The sequence below is a fragment of the Eutrigla gurnardus genome (genome assembly GCF_963514095.1).
Source record: "Eutrigla gurnardus genome assembly, chromosome: 7".
Taxonomy (NCBI): Eukaryota; Metazoa; Chordata; class Actinopteri; order Perciformes; family Triglidae; genus Eutrigla; species Eutrigla gurnardus.
Window position 1 is genome coordinate 15,825,277 of NC_139921.1, and position 17,235 is coordinate 15,842,511.

The 17,235-nt window shown below is 40.3% G+C and overlaps 4 protein-coding genes across 5 annotated transcripts; 3 read left to right on the plus strand and 1 right to left on the minus strand.

Annotated features, from left to right (window-relative positions):
* Nucleotides 1–170: 170 nt before the first annotated feature.
* On the plus strand, nucleotides 171–2,857 carry LOC311016118 (syncoilin-like). Its single transcript, XM_084013621.1, has 5 exons — nucleotides 171–265; nucleotides 514–1,002; nucleotides 2,021–2,431; nucleotides 2,520–2,644; nucleotides 2,733–2,857. The coding sequence occupies exons 2-5, from the start codon at nucleotides 520–522 to the stop codon at nucleotides 2,794–2,796; spliced, it is 1,083 nt and encodes a 360-aa protein (XP_083869747.1). The 5' UTR covers nucleotides 171–265; nucleotides 514–519; the 3' UTR covers nucleotides 2,797–2,857.
* A 79-nt stretch (nucleotides 2,858–2,936) lies between these two features.
* Nucleotides 2,937–7,151, minus strand: LOC311016116 (histone-binding protein RBBP4). The gene is made up of 11 exons (XM_084013619.1): nucleotides 7,034–7,151; nucleotides 6,452–6,599; nucleotides 6,163–6,308; nucleotides 5,525–5,698; nucleotides 5,300–5,415; nucleotides 4,904–5,064; nucleotides 4,664–4,790; nucleotides 4,486–4,563; nucleotides 3,887–4,021; nucleotides 3,686–3,796; nucleotides 2,937–3,522 (listed from the first exon to the last, which is right to left on the minus strand). Exons 1-11 carry the CDS (start codon nucleotides 7,047–7,049, stop codon nucleotides 3,460–3,462), a joined length of 1,275 nt encoding a protein of 424 aa, XP_083869745.1. The 5' UTR covers nucleotides 7,050–7,151; the 3' UTR covers nucleotides 2,937–3,459.
* Nucleotides 7,152–7,224: 73 nt separating this feature from the next.
* On the plus strand, nucleotides 7,225–9,722 carry zbtb8os (zinc finger and BTB domain containing 8 opposite strand). The gene is made up of 7 exons (XM_084013626.1): nucleotides 7,225–7,389; nucleotides 7,644–7,668; nucleotides 7,759–7,880; nucleotides 8,002–8,084; nucleotides 8,195–8,247; nucleotides 8,974–9,010; nucleotides 9,197–9,722. The coding sequence occupies exons 1-7, from the start codon at nucleotides 7,308–7,310 to the stop codon at nucleotides 9,281–9,283; spliced, it is 489 nt and encodes a 162-aa protein (XP_083869752.1). The 5' UTR covers nucleotides 7,225–7,307; the 3' UTR covers nucleotides 9,284–9,722.
* A 1,371-nt stretch (nucleotides 9,723–11,093) lies between these two features.
* Nucleotides 11,094–16,713, plus strand: khdrbs1a (KH domain containing, RNA binding, signal transduction associated 1a). Of its 2 annotated transcripts, XR_014597446.1 has the most exons (11): nucleotides 11,094–11,431; nucleotides 11,944–12,071; nucleotides 12,739–12,855; nucleotides 12,959–13,105; nucleotides 13,378–13,505; nucleotides 13,668–13,926; nucleotides 14,058–14,134; nucleotides 14,217–14,278; nucleotides 14,389–14,563; nucleotides 16,336–16,395; nucleotides 16,473–16,713. XR_014597446.1 is itself a non-coding variant. In XM_084013620.1 (9 exons), the coding sequence occupies exons 1-9, from the start codon at nucleotides 11,281–11,283 to the stop codon at nucleotides 14,496–14,498; spliced, it is 1,179 nt and encodes a 392-aa protein (XP_083869746.1). In that variant the 5' UTR covers nucleotides 11,094–11,280; the 3' UTR covers nucleotides 14,499–15,393. The 2 variants fall into 2 exon arrangements, 1 of the variants encoding a protein (XP_083869746.1); XM_084013620.1 differs by lacking the exons at nucleotides 16,336–16,395; nucleotides 16,473–16,713 and having other exon boundaries at nucleotides 14,389–15,393.
* The last annotated feature ends 522 nt before the right edge of the window (nucleotides 16,714–17,235 follow it).

The window sequence follows — 17,235 nt, forward strand, 5'->3', positions numbered from 1 at the left end:
CTGTCTGGCACCAGGCTGGTCCAAACATGTGTTAGCTGACGCACCCAGAGCATGCAGACCAGTCTGCCCTCAGCACTGACACAAATTGTGATCCCGTCTGGGGGTATGAGAGAGACTTAGATAGAGTTTCCCCCAGTGCCTCCAGTGTTATTAATAAACAAAAAGTGCCCCTCTGTTTTGCTGGAGACAGACACACTGCAGAGCTCTCCTTAAAGTTAAAAGCAAACTGTGTTTATAGCTGTCTGAACTTTCTTCTCCAAACAAAGTAAGTAGAACTACAAGAATTGTTGTTGACCAGATTTTGACAATGATGGTTTTTAAGGTTGTATTCAATCTTTGCATGATCAGAATTTCCATCGTGATTAAATTGTCATGTAATTGTTTTGTTATGCAAGACAACCTAAATGGAATGACCAGATTAGAGGGACTTTAAAGCCACAATCTCATCAATCCTTGTTGTGGGTCATTTGATTGATGGCCATTCTCTCCATCTCCTTTCTTCTTGTCTCTTAGAAGATCATGGACAATCAAACGTCGACAGAGAATGGGAAAAACATGGCATCTACTGAGGAATCACACATGGGACTTCTTGTGGATGTCGCAGACGGCAGCCAGACTGAATTTGAAACAGAGGCGATCGCTCCTCTGGATGACTGTACACCACATCCCGTGCTACAAATTGACCAGGCGCTCATGGATGACTTGGGGCAGCATTTCGATGACTGTATCCAGCAAGTGTCCCATCTGGAGAGGCAGAGGAACATGCTGATACAGGAGCTCCTCTGTCTGCACGAACCCATTCTGCGAGTTGTGGGCCACCTCAGAGGGAAGCTGCTGGAGACACAGAGGCGCCTCACGCTGGCTCAGCTGGATTATGTCGCTGTTTATGAGGAGTCGAAGGAGGTGAAGAGGAAACTGTTCGCCACAGCCAGAAACTGCATCCAGAGCCAGGTGACGCTGGGTGAACACAAGTACCAGGTGGCTCAGTCTGCTGTTACACAGGTAGGAACCGCTGAGGCCTGGAGGGTTGACTTACTGTGGCAGGTTATAGCAGATCATTCTGGTTGTTCTAGTTTAAGATCTTATTGTGTCCCATGAGAAAAATTGGATTTGTACTAAAGTCAACATTACATAAAACAGTAAGTTTTGCAATGCACAGCAGTGATCCCCAAAGCAAACATATCATAAATGCTGGTTATACTGAAAGTGTATGAAATCAACTATTGGTGGGTGAAAACAGATAATTTGTTGTTTGAGACTACATATAAATGATCTTAGAGCACAACTGTCCCTATTGCAATATGGTATAAAATGTAATCTAGCACAATTATACACATCTTATTTTCCCTCTTATAATAATCCTATACATTAAATAATAATAACAACAAACAAGTTTGTCCATCCATCCATCCATTGTCTACCGCTTATCCCGTATTCAGGGTCGCGGGGGGCTGGAGCCAATCCCAGCTGTCATTGGGCGAAGACAAACAAGTTTGTGTGCAATAAAAGAAGTTGCACCCAAAGTGCTTTCCAGAAGAGGCAGATGGGTTATGATCAGCCTCAATAGACCCAAAGGTACAATTAAAGACATAAAAGGCAATAAAACATCATGTAATACAGTGAAACAATAAATGAAAAAATAAAATAAGAAGTTAGGAGAAATTAAAAACCAACAATGGATTAAACAGTAAAGGACATTAGAAATAATTTAAGAGGGGACTTGGCAAAAGCTAGGGCTGTCTCAGTAGAACTAAAAGTGAGTGAAAAAGTCTCTTTAAACTTGATTTAAAATGGTCAATGATGGAACAGGACTTAAAGTGCAGCTGCAGCGCTGGAGTTCCAGATTGATTGATGGAGGGTTGCCATAATATCATTGGTTGGTACAAGCTGATGTAACCACGCGTCACATTTTGTATGACCAGAATGACATGTTGGTGAATGTTTGGATGTTACTGTAATTATGCCAGTTATGCAGGTTTGTTTGTTTGTTTTTTTAAATGAGTTTGACATCCATCCATAGGAGGAGCTCACGACCGACATGCAAAGTCTGACCCAGGAGTTGTCCCAGCTCCAGGACGACCAGCAGAAGCAGCTAAACACCCTGAGGGACCAGGCTTCGAAGCCCTGCAGGCCGAGGGCCATGAGTGACGTCAGCCAGTGCCGACAGGCTTCTGTCAGACTGCAGCGACGGCTCAGCGGCAGCGTGAGGACACTGGAGTGCTGGTACGAGCCTCGGCTCATGGCCCTGCTTAAGAGGAGGCAGCTTGGGGAGGATTCCTTGAGAAAGAGCAGGGAGCAGGCTACGGACCTGAGGGCCAGCCTGAGGCCCCTGAGGGAGGACATACAGAGACTGGAGGTGCAGAGAGCCTGTCTGGAGCAGAAGATCACTCTGATGGAGACGGAGAGGGAGGAGAGCGTCGCACAACACAAGGTACAGTGACTGAAATCAAGTAGGATATAAAACATACAAGGAGTGTTTGGTAAAATCAGGACAAATAAGAGGTTTCTCTGCTTTGCAGGAGACTGTGGAGAATCTAGAAGAGACTCTCAGAGAACTACAAGTGGAGTTTGAGGTTCAAAGAAAATCTAAGAAAGATTTTGAGGATCATTATAAAAGCCTTTTAGAAGAGCTGATATTTCTGAGGTGGGTTTACTCTGAACTTTTTACGGTTTACTATGAATTGTGAGCATCAGGATTTAAAAAAATGAATAAATAACGGCTTGTTTTACAGAGGCAGTGATGAACCCAGGGAAACGACTGCAGAGGAGGATCCGTCGTTGTCTTCTTTTTTTTAAATGCCGATCATCTACATCAGACCAAACCACAGCATAGGATTTACATTAAGTATAGAAAAGATACAAATATGATATGCAGGGTAATACGAACTCTGTATTTTTCCGTTTCCACAGAATTGACTCAAAATGTCAGACTCAAACAGATTTACTGTAAATATTTTATTATGAATTAACTTTAGTACGCAAGAGTTCAGATGTAGCACAGAAAACAAATAAAAAACAAAAAAGCAGAGATGAAAGACAACACATACAAGTGACACACGCAATCTGGAAAACAATAATATGAATATCAACCAAATACAAGAACCCTACATTATGTACAACTTTAATAAAAATGTATCTTTTTTCCAGCACAAGTAAACAGGATGAAACCTGAGTGAACATGAATGAACATCTCTGATGGATTCATCACGAGCCAGAGTTGAGCACTGAGAGTTTGACAAATCTAAAAATCTGACCAATACAGACTTGCTTTAAATACTTCACGACAACATGACAGCGCAGTATTTCATTCATACACTTTCTACAAAAAAACAAACAAAGAAAAAAACACTGCTGCCCAAAATGTAATGAAAAAGAGATTACTGCTTATGCACCGAGAAATGGACAGTGGATCCATTGTTTTTTATAAGCAGGTCAAATGAAGAGATGTGGAGGCTGGACTCATGGCTGGACCTCTGCATCTGCTGTACCTTCTGGGTCCTCATCGTTGTAGATATTTTCAGCCTGTAGAAGAAACAATTAAATAAAGATTCACTGGTATTCGATGTTAATAAGTGTACTTCTTAATAAATAAATAAATCATAAATTCTATCCATGCTGTGTCTGGCGTTTATCGTTATTTCATGAACTTCTGGCGTTCCCACCATGGGACAAACAAAGCTCTTACCATCTGCCAGACTTGCATGATGTTGTCCTCTGATACAGAGCAGATGACCCACGGCTCGTTGGGGTTCCAAGAGAAGTCTGAGATTTTCGCTGTGTGTCCGCCATGGATGAACTACAGAGACACGGAGCAGCAGGGATCACTACAGCACTTTTAACTCCAAATACAACACATGCAGTAACTGTTATTGTTTTTTTTACTGACCAGCAGCTCAGGAGGGCCGTCCTCAGCATCCTCTGGGGACTGTTCCTCTCCGATCTTACTGAGGTCCCAGACGTTAAGCCTTCTGTCGGTGCCGCTGGACGCCAGGATGGTTTCGTTATGAGGAGACCACTGAACCTGATGAGTAGATAAAGCCCAGGTGTTATATGTCTGTGACAAAGTGCTCCATAAACACTAGAAACAAATGGCCACAAGCAACAAGACTAGTTGGTGAACAGAGTATTTGTCTGTCTCCTGTGAGTCACATCAGATGGATAACATTGGCAACATGCTGGATGTCATTCAGCCAGAAGTTATGGAGAAGTGTCAGATGTGTCACATTGGACAACATGATTAATGTGCTACAGCTCTCCTCAAGACAGAATGTTTATCTAGAGTCTTCTGTTTCTTCTTATGATTCCATTGGCTATAAGATAAAACTTTATTTTCTGTGGAAATTGGTCTTGCACCACATGCTCCAAACAAACAACAGATAAACATAGAAACAACACGCAAACACTGCCAGTAACATGTGAGGAAAACAAGCCCATTCCCAGTCTGTAGGTGTGGCTTATAGCAGCACGCATTTTTAGACTTCTTACCTGGAAGATCTCGTCCTTGTGAGACTCAAACGAGTGCAGCTTCAGCTTCAAGTTCCTCAAGTCCCAAAGGGCCACAGTCTGAAAAGAAAAGTAGCTCCAGCTTGAACTCATACTCAATGAGAACAGATCCTGCTGCAACATGCTATGTAAAAACTCTAGGAATAAAGAGTGGACCCACCTTATCTGCAGAGCCACTGGCCAGGATGAACTCACTGTAGGGATTGAAGGACAAGCAGTTGACCTCAGCTGTGTGGGCATCCACTGCATGGCTGGGCTTGGAGGTGTTGTTGGACCGCGTGTCCCAGCTGAAAGACAAAAGGGCCATTGTTACAGAGAAGAATACAACTGAGCAACTTTGTTTCTTGCGAGTTATCACAGTGGCGAGCGAATTTTGTTACCAACTTCAATAGCTACCCACATCATGAGTTTCATGTCATCTGCCACGGACCCAAATAGTGACTCATGGAGCAGGTGCCAGGAAACATCCTCCACCACAGCTGTGTGGCCGGTGAAAATGGTCTTGGCATCCACTATCTTTCCCTCCTTGGGTACCGTGCTGATGTCCCATAGGCAGATTGTCTGTAAAAGAGCAGAGATGGGTAAGAAAATGTATAAACCGTTAAATTCAGTTTGGAATCACAAACAGATGGTTCAACACAACAAAAATATAGAAAAAATAAACGGGTTATCTTGTAATAACATAACTTTTTCAATAACGTGAGCCACGGGAAAACACAAGTAAGCTAAGTAAGGTAAAACAGAAAGAGATACGACTAGACAGAAGAGTTTAGCCATGTTGTGACAGGTTGCTTACATGGTCATCAGAAGCACTGAGGAGGCAGCCGCTGAGGTTTGCGTTCCAGGAGAGGCCATAGCCCTCCTTCTGGTGGCCTCGCAACCGCAGATCAGGAGTGCATTCTCCAGAAGGGTCTTCAATAGAAATAAAATCAATGTAATGAGGATGTGTTGACAATAACACTACAACAAATTAGATGTTTGAAAAGCCTTGTTTTTTGTTTTTGTTTTTTTTTAACTGTACCAGGCTTTGAGGGGTGCTTTGTGTAATCAAAGACCAGCACGTCACTGGTGGGGGTCTTGGTGGCAATGATGCAAGGATTCTGAGGCATGTAGCGGGCTCTGTTCACTTCCCCCTCATGGTTGATCTTGATCTCAATCTCTATCTTCCCACTTACAGATCCAAAGCCTCCAAATTCTGGAAAAAAGAAGATGGTTGATGCAAATGAGCAGGTGTTGAATAAAAATTTGGTTCTGATCATGTTAAATGGTTTATTCTATGCAAGAAGCTAAATTGTAATCCAACACAAAAATACATAGCGATATTTTCTGAAGCAAGATTTCAGCAAGATTTAAATGTATTCATTCATTGAGAAGAACTGGGAGCGACAATATTCGAATACAAGAACTGTTTGAGACAATTTGATGATACTTATCGACAAACAAATGTTAATATTGAAATATCACAAATACATAGCAGCAGGAATGTGAATAATTTGTTTTACCCATGTGACATGATGACATAAATTAATGGTGGAGACAATTTCTAATGTCATTACCAGAGAGTTTGCCCATCAATCCATTTAATTTGTGCAATAAGCAGCTTGACTCAACACAGAATGTTAACAAAACACAGTTTCCCTTGTACACATTATCCCTCACCTCCTTTCTCGCTGTCATAGTGCGATGCATCAAACTGGGCATCATCATTGGGGAGCTGAACACTAGCAATTACAAGGTGATTCTGCTCGTCAGAAGTGTGTGTTCCCAAAACCAGCCTGTGTACGCTGTAGTCTTTCCCCTCTGGCCTGTGAAAAGGGATGAATAAATATATGAATAAATATATGAATAAATATATGAATCATAACGTGGATCACTAAAAATGACATGGTCGCTCCCTTGTCATGTTTTGGTGTACTGGTATGTCATGGTGCAGCAGATCTCCTCTCACCTGGTGACATCAGGCAGCCACTGTGCTGTGAGGCTGGGCCACTCCAGGGCATGAGTCATGACCAGGTCATAGAGGAAAGGGGTGTTCTTCTTCCAGATCTTGTATTCCTCATTGATCACCCTCTCCTCCACTGCATCATCAAATGCAGCTGCAAAAGTAATATTTACCAGCGTCAAAAGTGTGTTATAATGACACGTCATACTGCATATAATTTGCCTGGACTCTGCTCAGCAAAGCTATTTTCCTTGTTAAATGAACAGCACTGAGGTGTATTTCGCTTGTAAGGTCGCCGCATGTCTCTATAGTTAGCTTTGTGAATACATAAATCATGATCAGCCGTGGTGGACAACCTAAGCAACGCTTTCTTCATATGCATCCTTTAGTTAACCTATACTTAAATTACAACCTCTGCACTGCCAGCGTGCTAGCAGCTAACGTTAGCTAACAGCTAACCGGCTGGTTTTAACAATGAAAGGTGATGTTTGCTGGCGCGCCAACGACCGCCGGCCCGACGGACTCTGTCATTCTAAACAACATACCAACACATGTATTCGTCTAATTCAGAAAAGTGAACGCCATTACCTTCTTTATCAGCCATTGTGTCGTGGTTAAACCACTAATAGTGGCAAAGAGCAGACAATTATTTGGGAGAGCACTCTGTAGACAGCACAGTCTTACAATGGCGCCAACTCGGTAGCACAGGACTGGCCAATCAACACTCAGTAAAAGCCGACAGGAAGTGTCGCAACAGATTACTACATCCGGAACGCCCTCCGATACATGACGGCCGTTGAACACACCGGCATGGTGAAGTTTTGGGTCATATTTGATACCGTTGAACAAAGTTAGAGGTACAATGGACGACCGTGAGTTAGACCTGACAGCGGCACAGAAAGTTACCAAGTCAAAATACCCGCCAATCAACAAGAAATATGAATGTAAGTCTGAAGCTAAGATAAATAATGTTGCTAGCTTAGCTCGTTTACTATTACTGCACTCGCGAAACCTGTGAACGAGACGTCAGCTGACTTTAGCTAATGTTTTGTTCACACTGTGAATACATTAATCTGTTTTCTAGATTAAGTGAAACGTCATGATTATGCTGTGAAACGAGTATTGTCATATCGGTCCAGCAGTTATAAGCTAGTCTAACATGCCCTGTCTCATGTTATCTTGTGCGTTGTTATTACAGACCTGGATCACACAGCAGATGTACAGTGAGTGTGCTTTGACATCTTGGTAAAATCCCACGGTTCCCTGTTTTTTCAGTAGCCATCACTATTATATTTGCTGCTCTCTCTTCCCAGAATTCACTCCTGGGGAAACTCTCTAGAGGAAGCCTTTGAGCAGTGTGGCATGGGCATGTTCGGCTACATGACAGACACAGAGACAGTGGAACCACTTGATACTGTTGAAGTGGAATCAGAGGGTGAGATTACAGCCAGTTTGTCACTGTCTGTTCAACAAAAACCCCAAACAACCTTTTCTATACCTCGATCAGTCATGCTCCTTCCAACACTAAATCACTATGCATTTCTCCTTCTCAAAAGGTCACGACATGGAGTCTCTTCTTTTCCACTTCCTAGATGACTGGTTATATAAGTTTTGTGCAGAAATGTTCTTTGTTCCCAGAGTGAGTATGTTTGTCAGTTATGGGTGTGTAACGATCATGTTTAGTAATTTAGTATTTATTGTCTCTATGTTATTCTCCTGACACAAATGTATGTTACATGTTTCCACTAGGAGATCAAGGTTCTGCACATAGACAGGATGCAGTTCAAGATCCGCTCCATTGGGTAAGTTTGGTTACAACACAAAAAATTAGAGCAGAACGGGGATGGGTCCATGTTAAAAACCTGGTTGTCCTAAAATTACTTCTCACATGTGAAGTGGACATGTTTGCAGTTCGGAAAAAGTAATTAACCAGAAGAGTTTTTTGTATTATTACACAAGACGTCACGATGGCACCAGGCGGCCACAATGTTTTGGTGTCACCCATACTTTTGATCGAACTTATATTTGTCACAAGTTCACTTCTATTAAACATTTTGGTGGATCCATCACATATTTTGGAGGAAATCTTACAAGCAGATGCCATGGAAGAGAATCAAATACACGCAACAAGTTAATAGGAAGCAACGCACTTGAAGAAGACACAGGGTATCACCCGCACAACTCCAGAGATGTATCCTCCCACTGGCACCTCCTTTTCTTACAAATGTATGTCCCAGATCTGTTGAGGTTCCAAGAAAAGCAAAGGTTGAGGAATGTGTTTCTACAGTAACTATGGATTTTAAATCTATGTGACTGTTATAGCTAAGAACACCTTTTCTCCAGATTTGAACACCTACCTTGTGATCCTCCCCATACCTGACCACAGTCTGTCAGTAAAACCTTGACTGTCCCTCCCTCCCCCCTTTTATTTCATTAGAGTATCTATCTCGTCTTACTTTTCTATTCTATGTTATTTGTCTGCTTTAACCGCCCTTCTGATATGGTTATTTTTCATTTGTTTATTCAAGTTGGGGGGAGGAATTCTCTCTGGCAAAGCATCCACAGGTATGAAAGTGAAGCTTGTTTGAAGATATCACTGTAGAATATCACTTTATTCAGATAATATTTGTGTATATAATAAAATGATGGAATAAAACTACAGGTTTTTTTTAAATTCATAGGAGCATTATGTAAATCTTTTTAAATACATTTTCTTTATTTTAAGTATTCTATCCTGTCCTGTAATTCTAGGGAACTGAGGTGAAAGCCATCACATACTCCGCAATGCAGATCCATGATAAAGAAAAACCAGAGATATTTGTCATCGTTGATATCTGATGATAACTCCAGAGGCAGACCATTCTCCTGGTTCGATGAAACTAGAATGTCTACATGGTGACGTCTTTTTATTTAAGGCACTGATTATTGAGTGAGAGGAGCATTTCCCAATATTTATTGGAATTATGCTTGCACAGTACAGTGGAAGAACTGATACATTACAGATTATTCATGACACTGATATTTTATACATTTTCAGAAATAAAAAAAAATATGGAAATGTAACTCTTTACTTACACGATTGAAAAGTAAAACTGAATAAGAACAATGTTTTTTAATATTTGTCAAGCCAATTTTACTTCAAATGCGTTAGCAAATTGTTATATATCACATAATTGTGTTGATGCCTTATACTTTGTAAATAAATCAACAGATTATTATTTTTCTGCTGTGGGATTGACTAAATAGTGACTTTAAAATAAAATCTTGTTTTTTAATATTTTGGGGATGTTTGGTCATTCTGGAGGACAAGGGAGTAAACTAGGGCTGTTCGATTATGCCCAAAAATAAAATCCTGATTTTCTTCTCTCAAAATCTGATTTACGATTACGATTATTTTGTGAAATGACAAAAGGCAAAGAAATAATTTCAAATATGCTGTTTTTTATTGAACATTTTGCAAATAATTTCCCCATTGGGATTTGAGTGCAAACCTTGCTCTTATTAAACAAAAAATCTCTCAAGGGATTAATATAAAGAACAATTAATGAACTTTTGCCATCTGGCTTTGCTCCATGTTATCTTCTTGTAGACTTCTTGTAAAAAAAAAAAACAATCCCTTTGGGATTAAGAGAAAAACCTCACTTCCACATGTATCGTAAGGTGTGTCCATTAAACAAAAATGAATGAATAAAGTGCAGACCTTTAACTTAACTAAAAAAATTGATTTTACGATTTTCACATTTTTAACATCGTCCTAACTACATAATTGCGATTACGATTTAAAATTGATTAATCTAACAGGCCTAGAGTAAACAGAAACTCCACCATTAGAATTACAGTGAAAACAAAATAACCATTACTCGCTTACTGTGATGTCACAACATATTAGAAAACGTCCATATAAATGAATGGGGTTTTATTGTGTAGTACATTGTCTGAATGCTAAACTGAATTTACCTAATTTAAATGAATAAATGATAGCATACTGATCATATACTCCCCATTATATACAATGTGTCTAAGCTGGACCAGGTTTTTGTTGGTGCCTTTATAATCCAAAACATTAATGTACTATGAATATCCAGTATTAAACAACATCCACAAGGCAGACTGGAGTTTTTTCCTCAAAGGCAGTCAGAAGAGAACAATAACATCATCATCATCACAGTAAAACCTTTGCAGTGAGACATCGTCATAAGCCATAAGAGGACATTTATTGAGCTAGAAACGGTCACGTTTCTACAATTTAAATAGCTGAATTGATTGACAGAAATATTTAACTTATTACTAATGAAGTTATGTATTCAGCAAAAACAACATTTGACCATGTGCTTGATGAATGAATGAATTTGTTTGTGTAATTTTAATATAAATGACGCATTATGCAATATTTTTATTTTATTTATTTTTTAAAACATTGTTTCAACCCAATACAATGGACACTGCTCACAGTATAAATTACCAGTTTGGATGCAACCACACCCGAGACAAGGTATATCCCTTACAGTAGGTTTCAATCAGCATCGATGAGATCACGCCCCTGCTGCTTTTCCCTCCAGAATGTGACCGTGGAGTCCTCTCGTGGTGACGTCACTGTCTCCTCCCGTGCTTCTTACTCCTCCCACCACACTGAAATGCAGCTGCGCCATTGCTCCTTTGTCCATTGAAGAGAGCAAAGCGATTTGCAACGGAAGGATACACGGCGGTTTGCAACGCGACCACGTATTGCTTGGTATTCGGAAACAACGTTTCCACTTAGTTGCAGTTTCGTTTAAAACGAATCTAGCGAACGGAGCAAGGATTTATTTTCGTTAATCTGACCGTTGGAGTGTATTATGAGCGAAGCGTTCCCCGCTGAGTCCGCCATCGAGTCGAGCCCCCAGAAGAAAATCAAAATGGAAGACACCAAATACTTGCCGGAGCTCTTGGCTGAAAAGGACAGCTTGGATTCGTCCTTCACACATGCAATGAAACTTATTTCTGCAGGTAATGTGGTCGCTATCCTATTGATGCTAATACAAACTAGCGTAAATGTTAGCTAATGGTAGTATGGCGCGGGGCCTAGTGTCTTTGAACGAGTACACATTGGCCGGCACAGGCCTGAACAATGGCGTGATGAACACGTGGTTGTTCGCGATTTGGGTCAAACCCTCCTGGTTGAAAATATTTGTTTTTGTTTAATGAAGCGGGCAGTAAACGAATCAGATGGGATTTATACATGTGTATATATGAAAGCACGTTTATACGTTGGTTCCCTGAATATCTCGAATTCGCCCCATCAACCTATTTTGTTGTTGTTGCAGATCCCGTAACGCATTATGGCTCAGACTGCACATGCAATTCATACGACACAAAAAAAAAACGCCTCCCCTGACATTTTTGCAAACTCATTTATCAATATTACTCGTTATCCACATGCTTATACACGTCTGTTCATGAGCGTCATGCTCTATGTGAAAAGTCTAAGACTAATTTTCTTTTTCGTTGACACCCTGCAGAGATTGAGAGGATTCAGAAAGGTGAAACAAAGAAGGAGCCAGAGAAGGAGACTTATCTGGACCTGTTTGCCACCAAGAATCTCAAACTGAAAGAGCGGGTGCTCATTCCTACCAAGCAGTACCCCAGGGTATGTGTTTCTGTTCAGATTTTTAATACTGCCACTGTGTGAATGTGAGTGGGGCTTTGTGTAGTTTCCATTAAGACCATCTGTAGATAGTTATTCTATAAGTATACCCCCCCACTCCTGTGTTAAATATGTAAATAGAAACGCTTCTCTTCAGTGCTGAGTATTATGCCACTAATACTGAGTCTGTCTGAGCGAAGCACCCTCTTCTTCCAGCCTGATGTTCCGGGAATGAATCAAGTCATGCATTGCGTTTGTTGACCTACTAAGCTTGTTTCTGCATGATCAATTTTGTAGTCTTAAAAATGCAGCTTGCCAAAAGGAGCTGTGTCTCATTTATCTGTGCAATCAGCAAAAACTGTTTTTGAAGTATTTAAATGGAGTAACATCAGTCACATTTTGAAGACATTTTTATTGCGTCATGCAATCCTTTCCATCCATTTTAGTGAACCACTCTAATCTTAAAGTGAACAGAAATCACAACCTCTGCATAAAGGATGCATACATTTTCAAAATTTATTTTTGTATTCTGATTGTTTTAAATTCTGGCTCTACTAGGATAGCCGTGAGCTGGCCATGTATAGATCATTATTCCAGCTATCACATTTACCTGTAATCTGCTTCTCTCAATGCATACAATGCTAAAATTTTACTTGAATATTCTTTTCAGGTCAACTTTGTTGGAAAGCTATTGGGACCTCAGGGCAGCACAATCAAGAGACTACAAGAAGAAACTGGCGCAAAGATTTCAGTTCTGGGCAAAGGCTCCATGAGGGACAAGAATAAGGTATTTGTAGAAACGCTTTCTTTGCTGAACAGTTCAAAAGATGTTGCCCAACACTATTCCTGATATTTTGATTATTCTAATTAGCATTTTATATCTTCAACAGGAGGAAGAGCTGAGGAAGGGTGGTGAGGCCAAATATGCTCACCTGTCCATGGAGCTGCATGTGTTCATTGAGGTGATGGCACCCATACCCGAGGCCTATATGCGCATGGCTCATGCAATGGAGGAGGTCAAGAAGTTCCTTATCCCGGTATGTGTCCATTTTTATGTGCTTCACATGTATTTATTCCTTTTTGTTTGTTGTGGCTTACATGGTAGCACATTTGTCTATATGAGATGTTGCTGTTTGATGTCATTGTTGGTGACATTTTGATAGCCAGACCCTTTTATTGTCGATGAAAAGGAAAATTATTCTTAGACTTTTCCCAAAACTGTATTTGGGGCAATCCTACATTACAAATAGTCGGTAGGATTTCTTCTCCTGTTGGAATGCATAATTGACTGTTTTTGTCTTGTCTATAGGAACCTGGAGAGCATGACCCCTACATGGATCCTCACTTCCTGAATGGGTCCCAGGATGGTTCTGGCAGGGGGCGAGGTGGTCACCTAGGAAGGGGCCGAGGTGGACCACCTGGTGCTGGAGGACCAAGGTAGGGACCTGATATCATAACACTAACATGTACCACTGCACATCTTGTCATCTCGTGGAACCATGTAGCAAAATACTCGCACAACAGACACCACCTGCAGTGATACAACTTCTTTAGTCATTTGTAGTTACAGTTTCTTGTATCATTTTTAACTGTCCACAGAGGACGAGGGATGCCACGTGGGGCCCCTCGGGGAGCAATGCGTGGTGGAGGTCCACGGGGAGGATTAGGGCGTGGCAACGGGCCCAGGGGTGCACCATCTGGTCGGGGTGGACCACCCTCTGCTCCTAATAGAGGCGGCTCGGCACCCCGTTCTAGACCCCCTACCGCAGGGGCTCCAAGGATGCTCCCCTCTGCAGCCATGTCCCACCAAGGTCCTCCCTCAGCATCACAGCCCAAAGCTGATGGCTACGAGGACTATGTAAGTTGCTTATGTCCCAGTTTCTTTTCGTAAATTGTTGTGATCTCCTGTTTTGTGCAATGTGGGTAACATTTGTTGCAAAAGTTGGGACCTACTGGATGTTGTCAAACTCCATTTGTTGTCCTTTTTAGCCATCATATGAAGAATCGTATGCAGAGCCTGCCTATGAGGGATATGACAATTATTACAATCAGCAAGCAGCACCTGCGTAAGTTACAATTGAATTGGGTCTCTATCGGTTATTGTTTTGTTAATTGAATACTGTTTTAACACATTTGTACTGCCTACAGGGATACTGAATATTACGATTACGGACATGGAGAGGCCCAGGAAAGCTCATATGAGCCTTACGGTAAGATCACAAAATTGGTTTAAATGTTTTGAAATGTTTGCTGATGACGCTTGTGGAGCACTGATTGTCAATCTCACTGATGTGGTGTTCCTCTGTTTCTGTCGTTGCAGCTCAAGATGATTGGGACAACTCATGGTCCAACTCCGGGGCAGGAGGCAAGACCGCCAGTGCCAGGCAGTCGAAGGGGTCATATAGAGAGCATCCCTATGGAAGATACTGAACGGCTACTGGTAGAGAGTTGCTTTGGCAACTGTCTCAGATTGTAACTCACTGAACTTTTCAAAAGTAATTTCCCGCTCGTTTGTTCCCTTTTTATGGTTTATTTTATTTTTTGTTTTTTTAATTCGGTAGACGTTTTGTTGGATGTATTATAGCGTGCCAGAGGAGAAACACGAGGATGAGGTTTTTCATTGTTTACCTGTTTCCATTTAATGTTTGTTTCTGTTGCGTAGTTGGCAGGTCATAGTGAAATAACCCTAACAAAGGAACATTTTAATGATTGATGACTATCGTTTTAGTTAATTGTTCCTGAACAAAATGTGATTGTGGCGATAAATTCTTCTCACGTAGGCTGCATTTTAAAAGTCCTTTGTGACTGGAAAAAAATGATTAAGAATGCCTCAATGTAATTTCACTAACTCGAATATTAGTTTTAGTCCAAAACTCAAATACAGCTGTGCCGTTTTGATAAAAAAAAAGTCTTATCGTATCTTTTGTTTATACTACAATACAAATCTAGTCTGGTGAAGTTGTAGAGTCTCAAAAAAAAAAACCTATTGAAATCCATTTGCCAGAGAAAAATGCTTCTATTTTTGCCACACTTTACAATTTGGTTTATTGTGATCTGTCCGGTCTATTATTTGCAAAATCAACGCTGATGAGCGACTAATTCTTGTCAAGCCTGAAGGATTAACGATCCTTGCTGTGTGAGAGGAAGGCAGCAGCCAACTCAATATTTTGTACATAATCACAGGACAACTGTGTATGGTTTAAGCCGTGCCGTCTCCAAAATGCATAATGCTTGTGTACCTTTGGCTAAATAGGATACTAAATATATCCAAAATGTTTTTCTGCAGTTCGTGTTTGAATAAAGTTTCTAGTTTCTTTTTAATCAATCTAAACATGGTATTTTGCCTTTGTTGTACCAAAGGAATGCCTTCAGTTTGTGACCGTGGTCCTCAGTGGTTTCTCACCAATGCTGAATAAGCTGTATGTATACACGTTAGCCTGACAAAAAAAAAAACAAAAGCAGTGTTTTGACATTGAGCTTATCCTCTTCGTCTGTTTTCAAAACTTATCTAAATGACACTTGTAATGTCGCAGTCAAAAAAAATAAAATAAAGCTCATCATTCCTTGAGGTAATGAACTGCCAAATACATGTTTGATTTGAGAATGATGTAGTGCTTGAACATGAATTGTCATTAACCTTTAGTTAGTCTATCTATTTAAGCTCTCGAGAGCAATGTACCTGCAGCCACTTGAAATAACTGAATTTCAACAGTATTTCAAATCAAGCTTGCAGGGATCTTACTTGACTTTGATGCAAAGTCATGCTGGCTGGTTTTTATAAAAGAAAAAAATCGCAGAGGAGAGGATTCTAAAAGCCTAAAGATCGCCACAAGAAGGTAAAACTAACCCCAACACTCATTTGTTAGATTTTTTTTTTCTGTGCAAAACATCAAGTAATGCAAGTCATCCAAAACATATCAAAAACATTGAAGTACAAAATTATGCTATCTGTAGTTATTCCGAGCAAAATATAAGCCGTACAAAACAATCAGAAATGGTTGTGATGCAACTCTTGCTCAAATAAAACCAATAATGGTCCATTCATTTCACTCAATACTTACCAATTTCCATCTTGATAATTTCTGTAGAATGTAGATTAATGAAAATTAGTACTTGCACTCAAAGCGTTAAAACATCCCATTGGTGGACAAAAACCTTTCAGCTTGAGTTGCATGATACTTTTGTAGTTTAAAGTTTGCATGTGTTATTCACTATGTTCATGTATGTAATGTTGTGTCCAAGATCTCATTTCTGTTTCTCTTCTTAGGTTGTCAGAAAACTGTAGGTGCAGTTGACACATTGAACGCCAGTTTACCAGGTTTTTATGGTCAGTTGGAAATTTACTACAGATGTTGGCCTTGAATTTTGCCCGTCCGATTATTAAAATCTTTATTTCTTTCACAGGTCCATTGAAAGTTCCTGGAAAGAGCAGAGGCTTTGCTGTGTCTGAGGCTTCTTTGTCTACTAATCCCTCAAGGGATATGTTGGGGGTTTTTCTTAACTTTTTAGCGAGGTTGTGCTTTGTGATCATTGATCATGTGGAGTTTTATCTTTCAGTGAATGTGTCCAGATTGATATTTTTATACATGACATTTTAACTGCCTTTTTTAATGAAACCTGAAAATAAAGTTTTTTTTAATGTAAATTGTGATTTTCAGTCTCTTTTTTTTTAATGGGGCCTGTCCATATAAGGTGGTCTACACTTAAAAGTTTTCATTAAGTAAAGAATGTATTTAAATTAATTTCATGTGACTTTGTTAAATTTTGTATCATATGGATAGATCCTATTTAGATCGTCAACCTACTATGAATATTTTCAAATGAGAAACATTGGCCATGGGATTGCAGCCCGTGGAAAATCTAACTTGCATGGAGATAAAATTGTGTTTTGCTGTAACAGATGCAACATACTGTATCTCATCAGATAATGTGTACACGAGATTTAGATAGCCAGGCCCTTTTCTGAGCTTGTGGTAGATTTTGGATTTGGAGACTATATAGGTATAGTACTTGTCTGAATTTTCTTCGTCATCCAAACTTTGAAAGCTTTATTATAGGCAACTGGGCTTGCTTTAGGTTTTTGAAGGTTTTCCTCTCCAAGAGGCTTCTTCAGATCTAGCTGATGGGTCGGGAGTTTAGGTATTTTACTGTGGTGGCTATAGTGCTG

What these genes read in the sequence shown, in the direction of transcription:
- LOC311016118 (XM_084013621.1), top strand. Translation starts at nt 520, where the DNA reads ATGGACAATCAAACGTCGACAGAGAATGGGAAAAACATGGCATCTACT. An exon ending in AGAGCGTCGCACAACACAAG is followed by an intron (nt 2,432 to 2,519) that starts GTACAGTGACTG and finishes TCTGCTTTGCAG; the next exon opens with GAGACTGTGGAGAATCTAGA. An exon ending in GAAGAGCTGATATTTCTGAG is followed by an intron (nt 2,645 to 2,732) that starts GTGGGTTTACTC and finishes CTTGTTTTACAG; the next exon opens with AGGCAGTGATGAACCCAGGG.
- khdrbs1a (XM_084013620.1), top strand. Translation starts at nt 11,281, where the DNA reads ATGAGCGAAGCGTTCCCCGCTGAGTCCGCCATCGAGTCGAGCCCCCAG. An exon ending in CTGATGGCTACGAGGACTAT is followed by an intron (nt 13,927 to 14,057) that starts GTAAGTTGCTTA and finishes TGTCCTTTTTAG; the next exon opens with CCATCATATGAAGAATCGTA. An exon ending in AATCAGCAAGCAGCACCTGC is followed by an intron (nt 14,135 to 14,216) that starts GTAAGTTACAAT and finishes TACTGCCTACAG; the next exon opens with GGATACTGAATATTACGATT.
- zbtb8os (XM_084013626.1), top strand. Translation starts at nt 7,308, where the DNA reads ATGGACGACCGTGAGTTAGACCTGACAGCGGCACAGAAAGTTACCAAG. An exon ending in GATCACACAGCAGATGTACA is followed by an intron (nt 7,669 to 7,758) that starts GTGAGTGTGCTT and finishes CTCTCTTCCCAG; the next exon opens with AATTCACTCCTGGGGAAACT. An exon ending in CTCTGGCAAAGCATCCACAG is followed by an intron (nt 9,011 to 9,196) that starts GTATGAAAGTGA and finishes CTGTAATTCTAG; the next exon opens with GGAACTGAGGTGAAAGCCAT.
- LOC311016116 (XM_084013619.1), bottom strand. An exon ending in TGGCTGCCTGATGTCACCAG is followed by an intron (nt 6,309 to 6,451) that starts GTGAGAGGAGAT and finishes CCCTTTTCACAG; the next exon opens with GCCAGAGGGGAAAGACTACA. An exon ending in GATGACATGAAACTCATGAT is followed by an intron (nt 4,791 to 4,903) that starts GTGGGTAGCTAT and finishes TTTGTCTTTCAG; the next exon opens with CTGGGACACGCGGTCCAACA.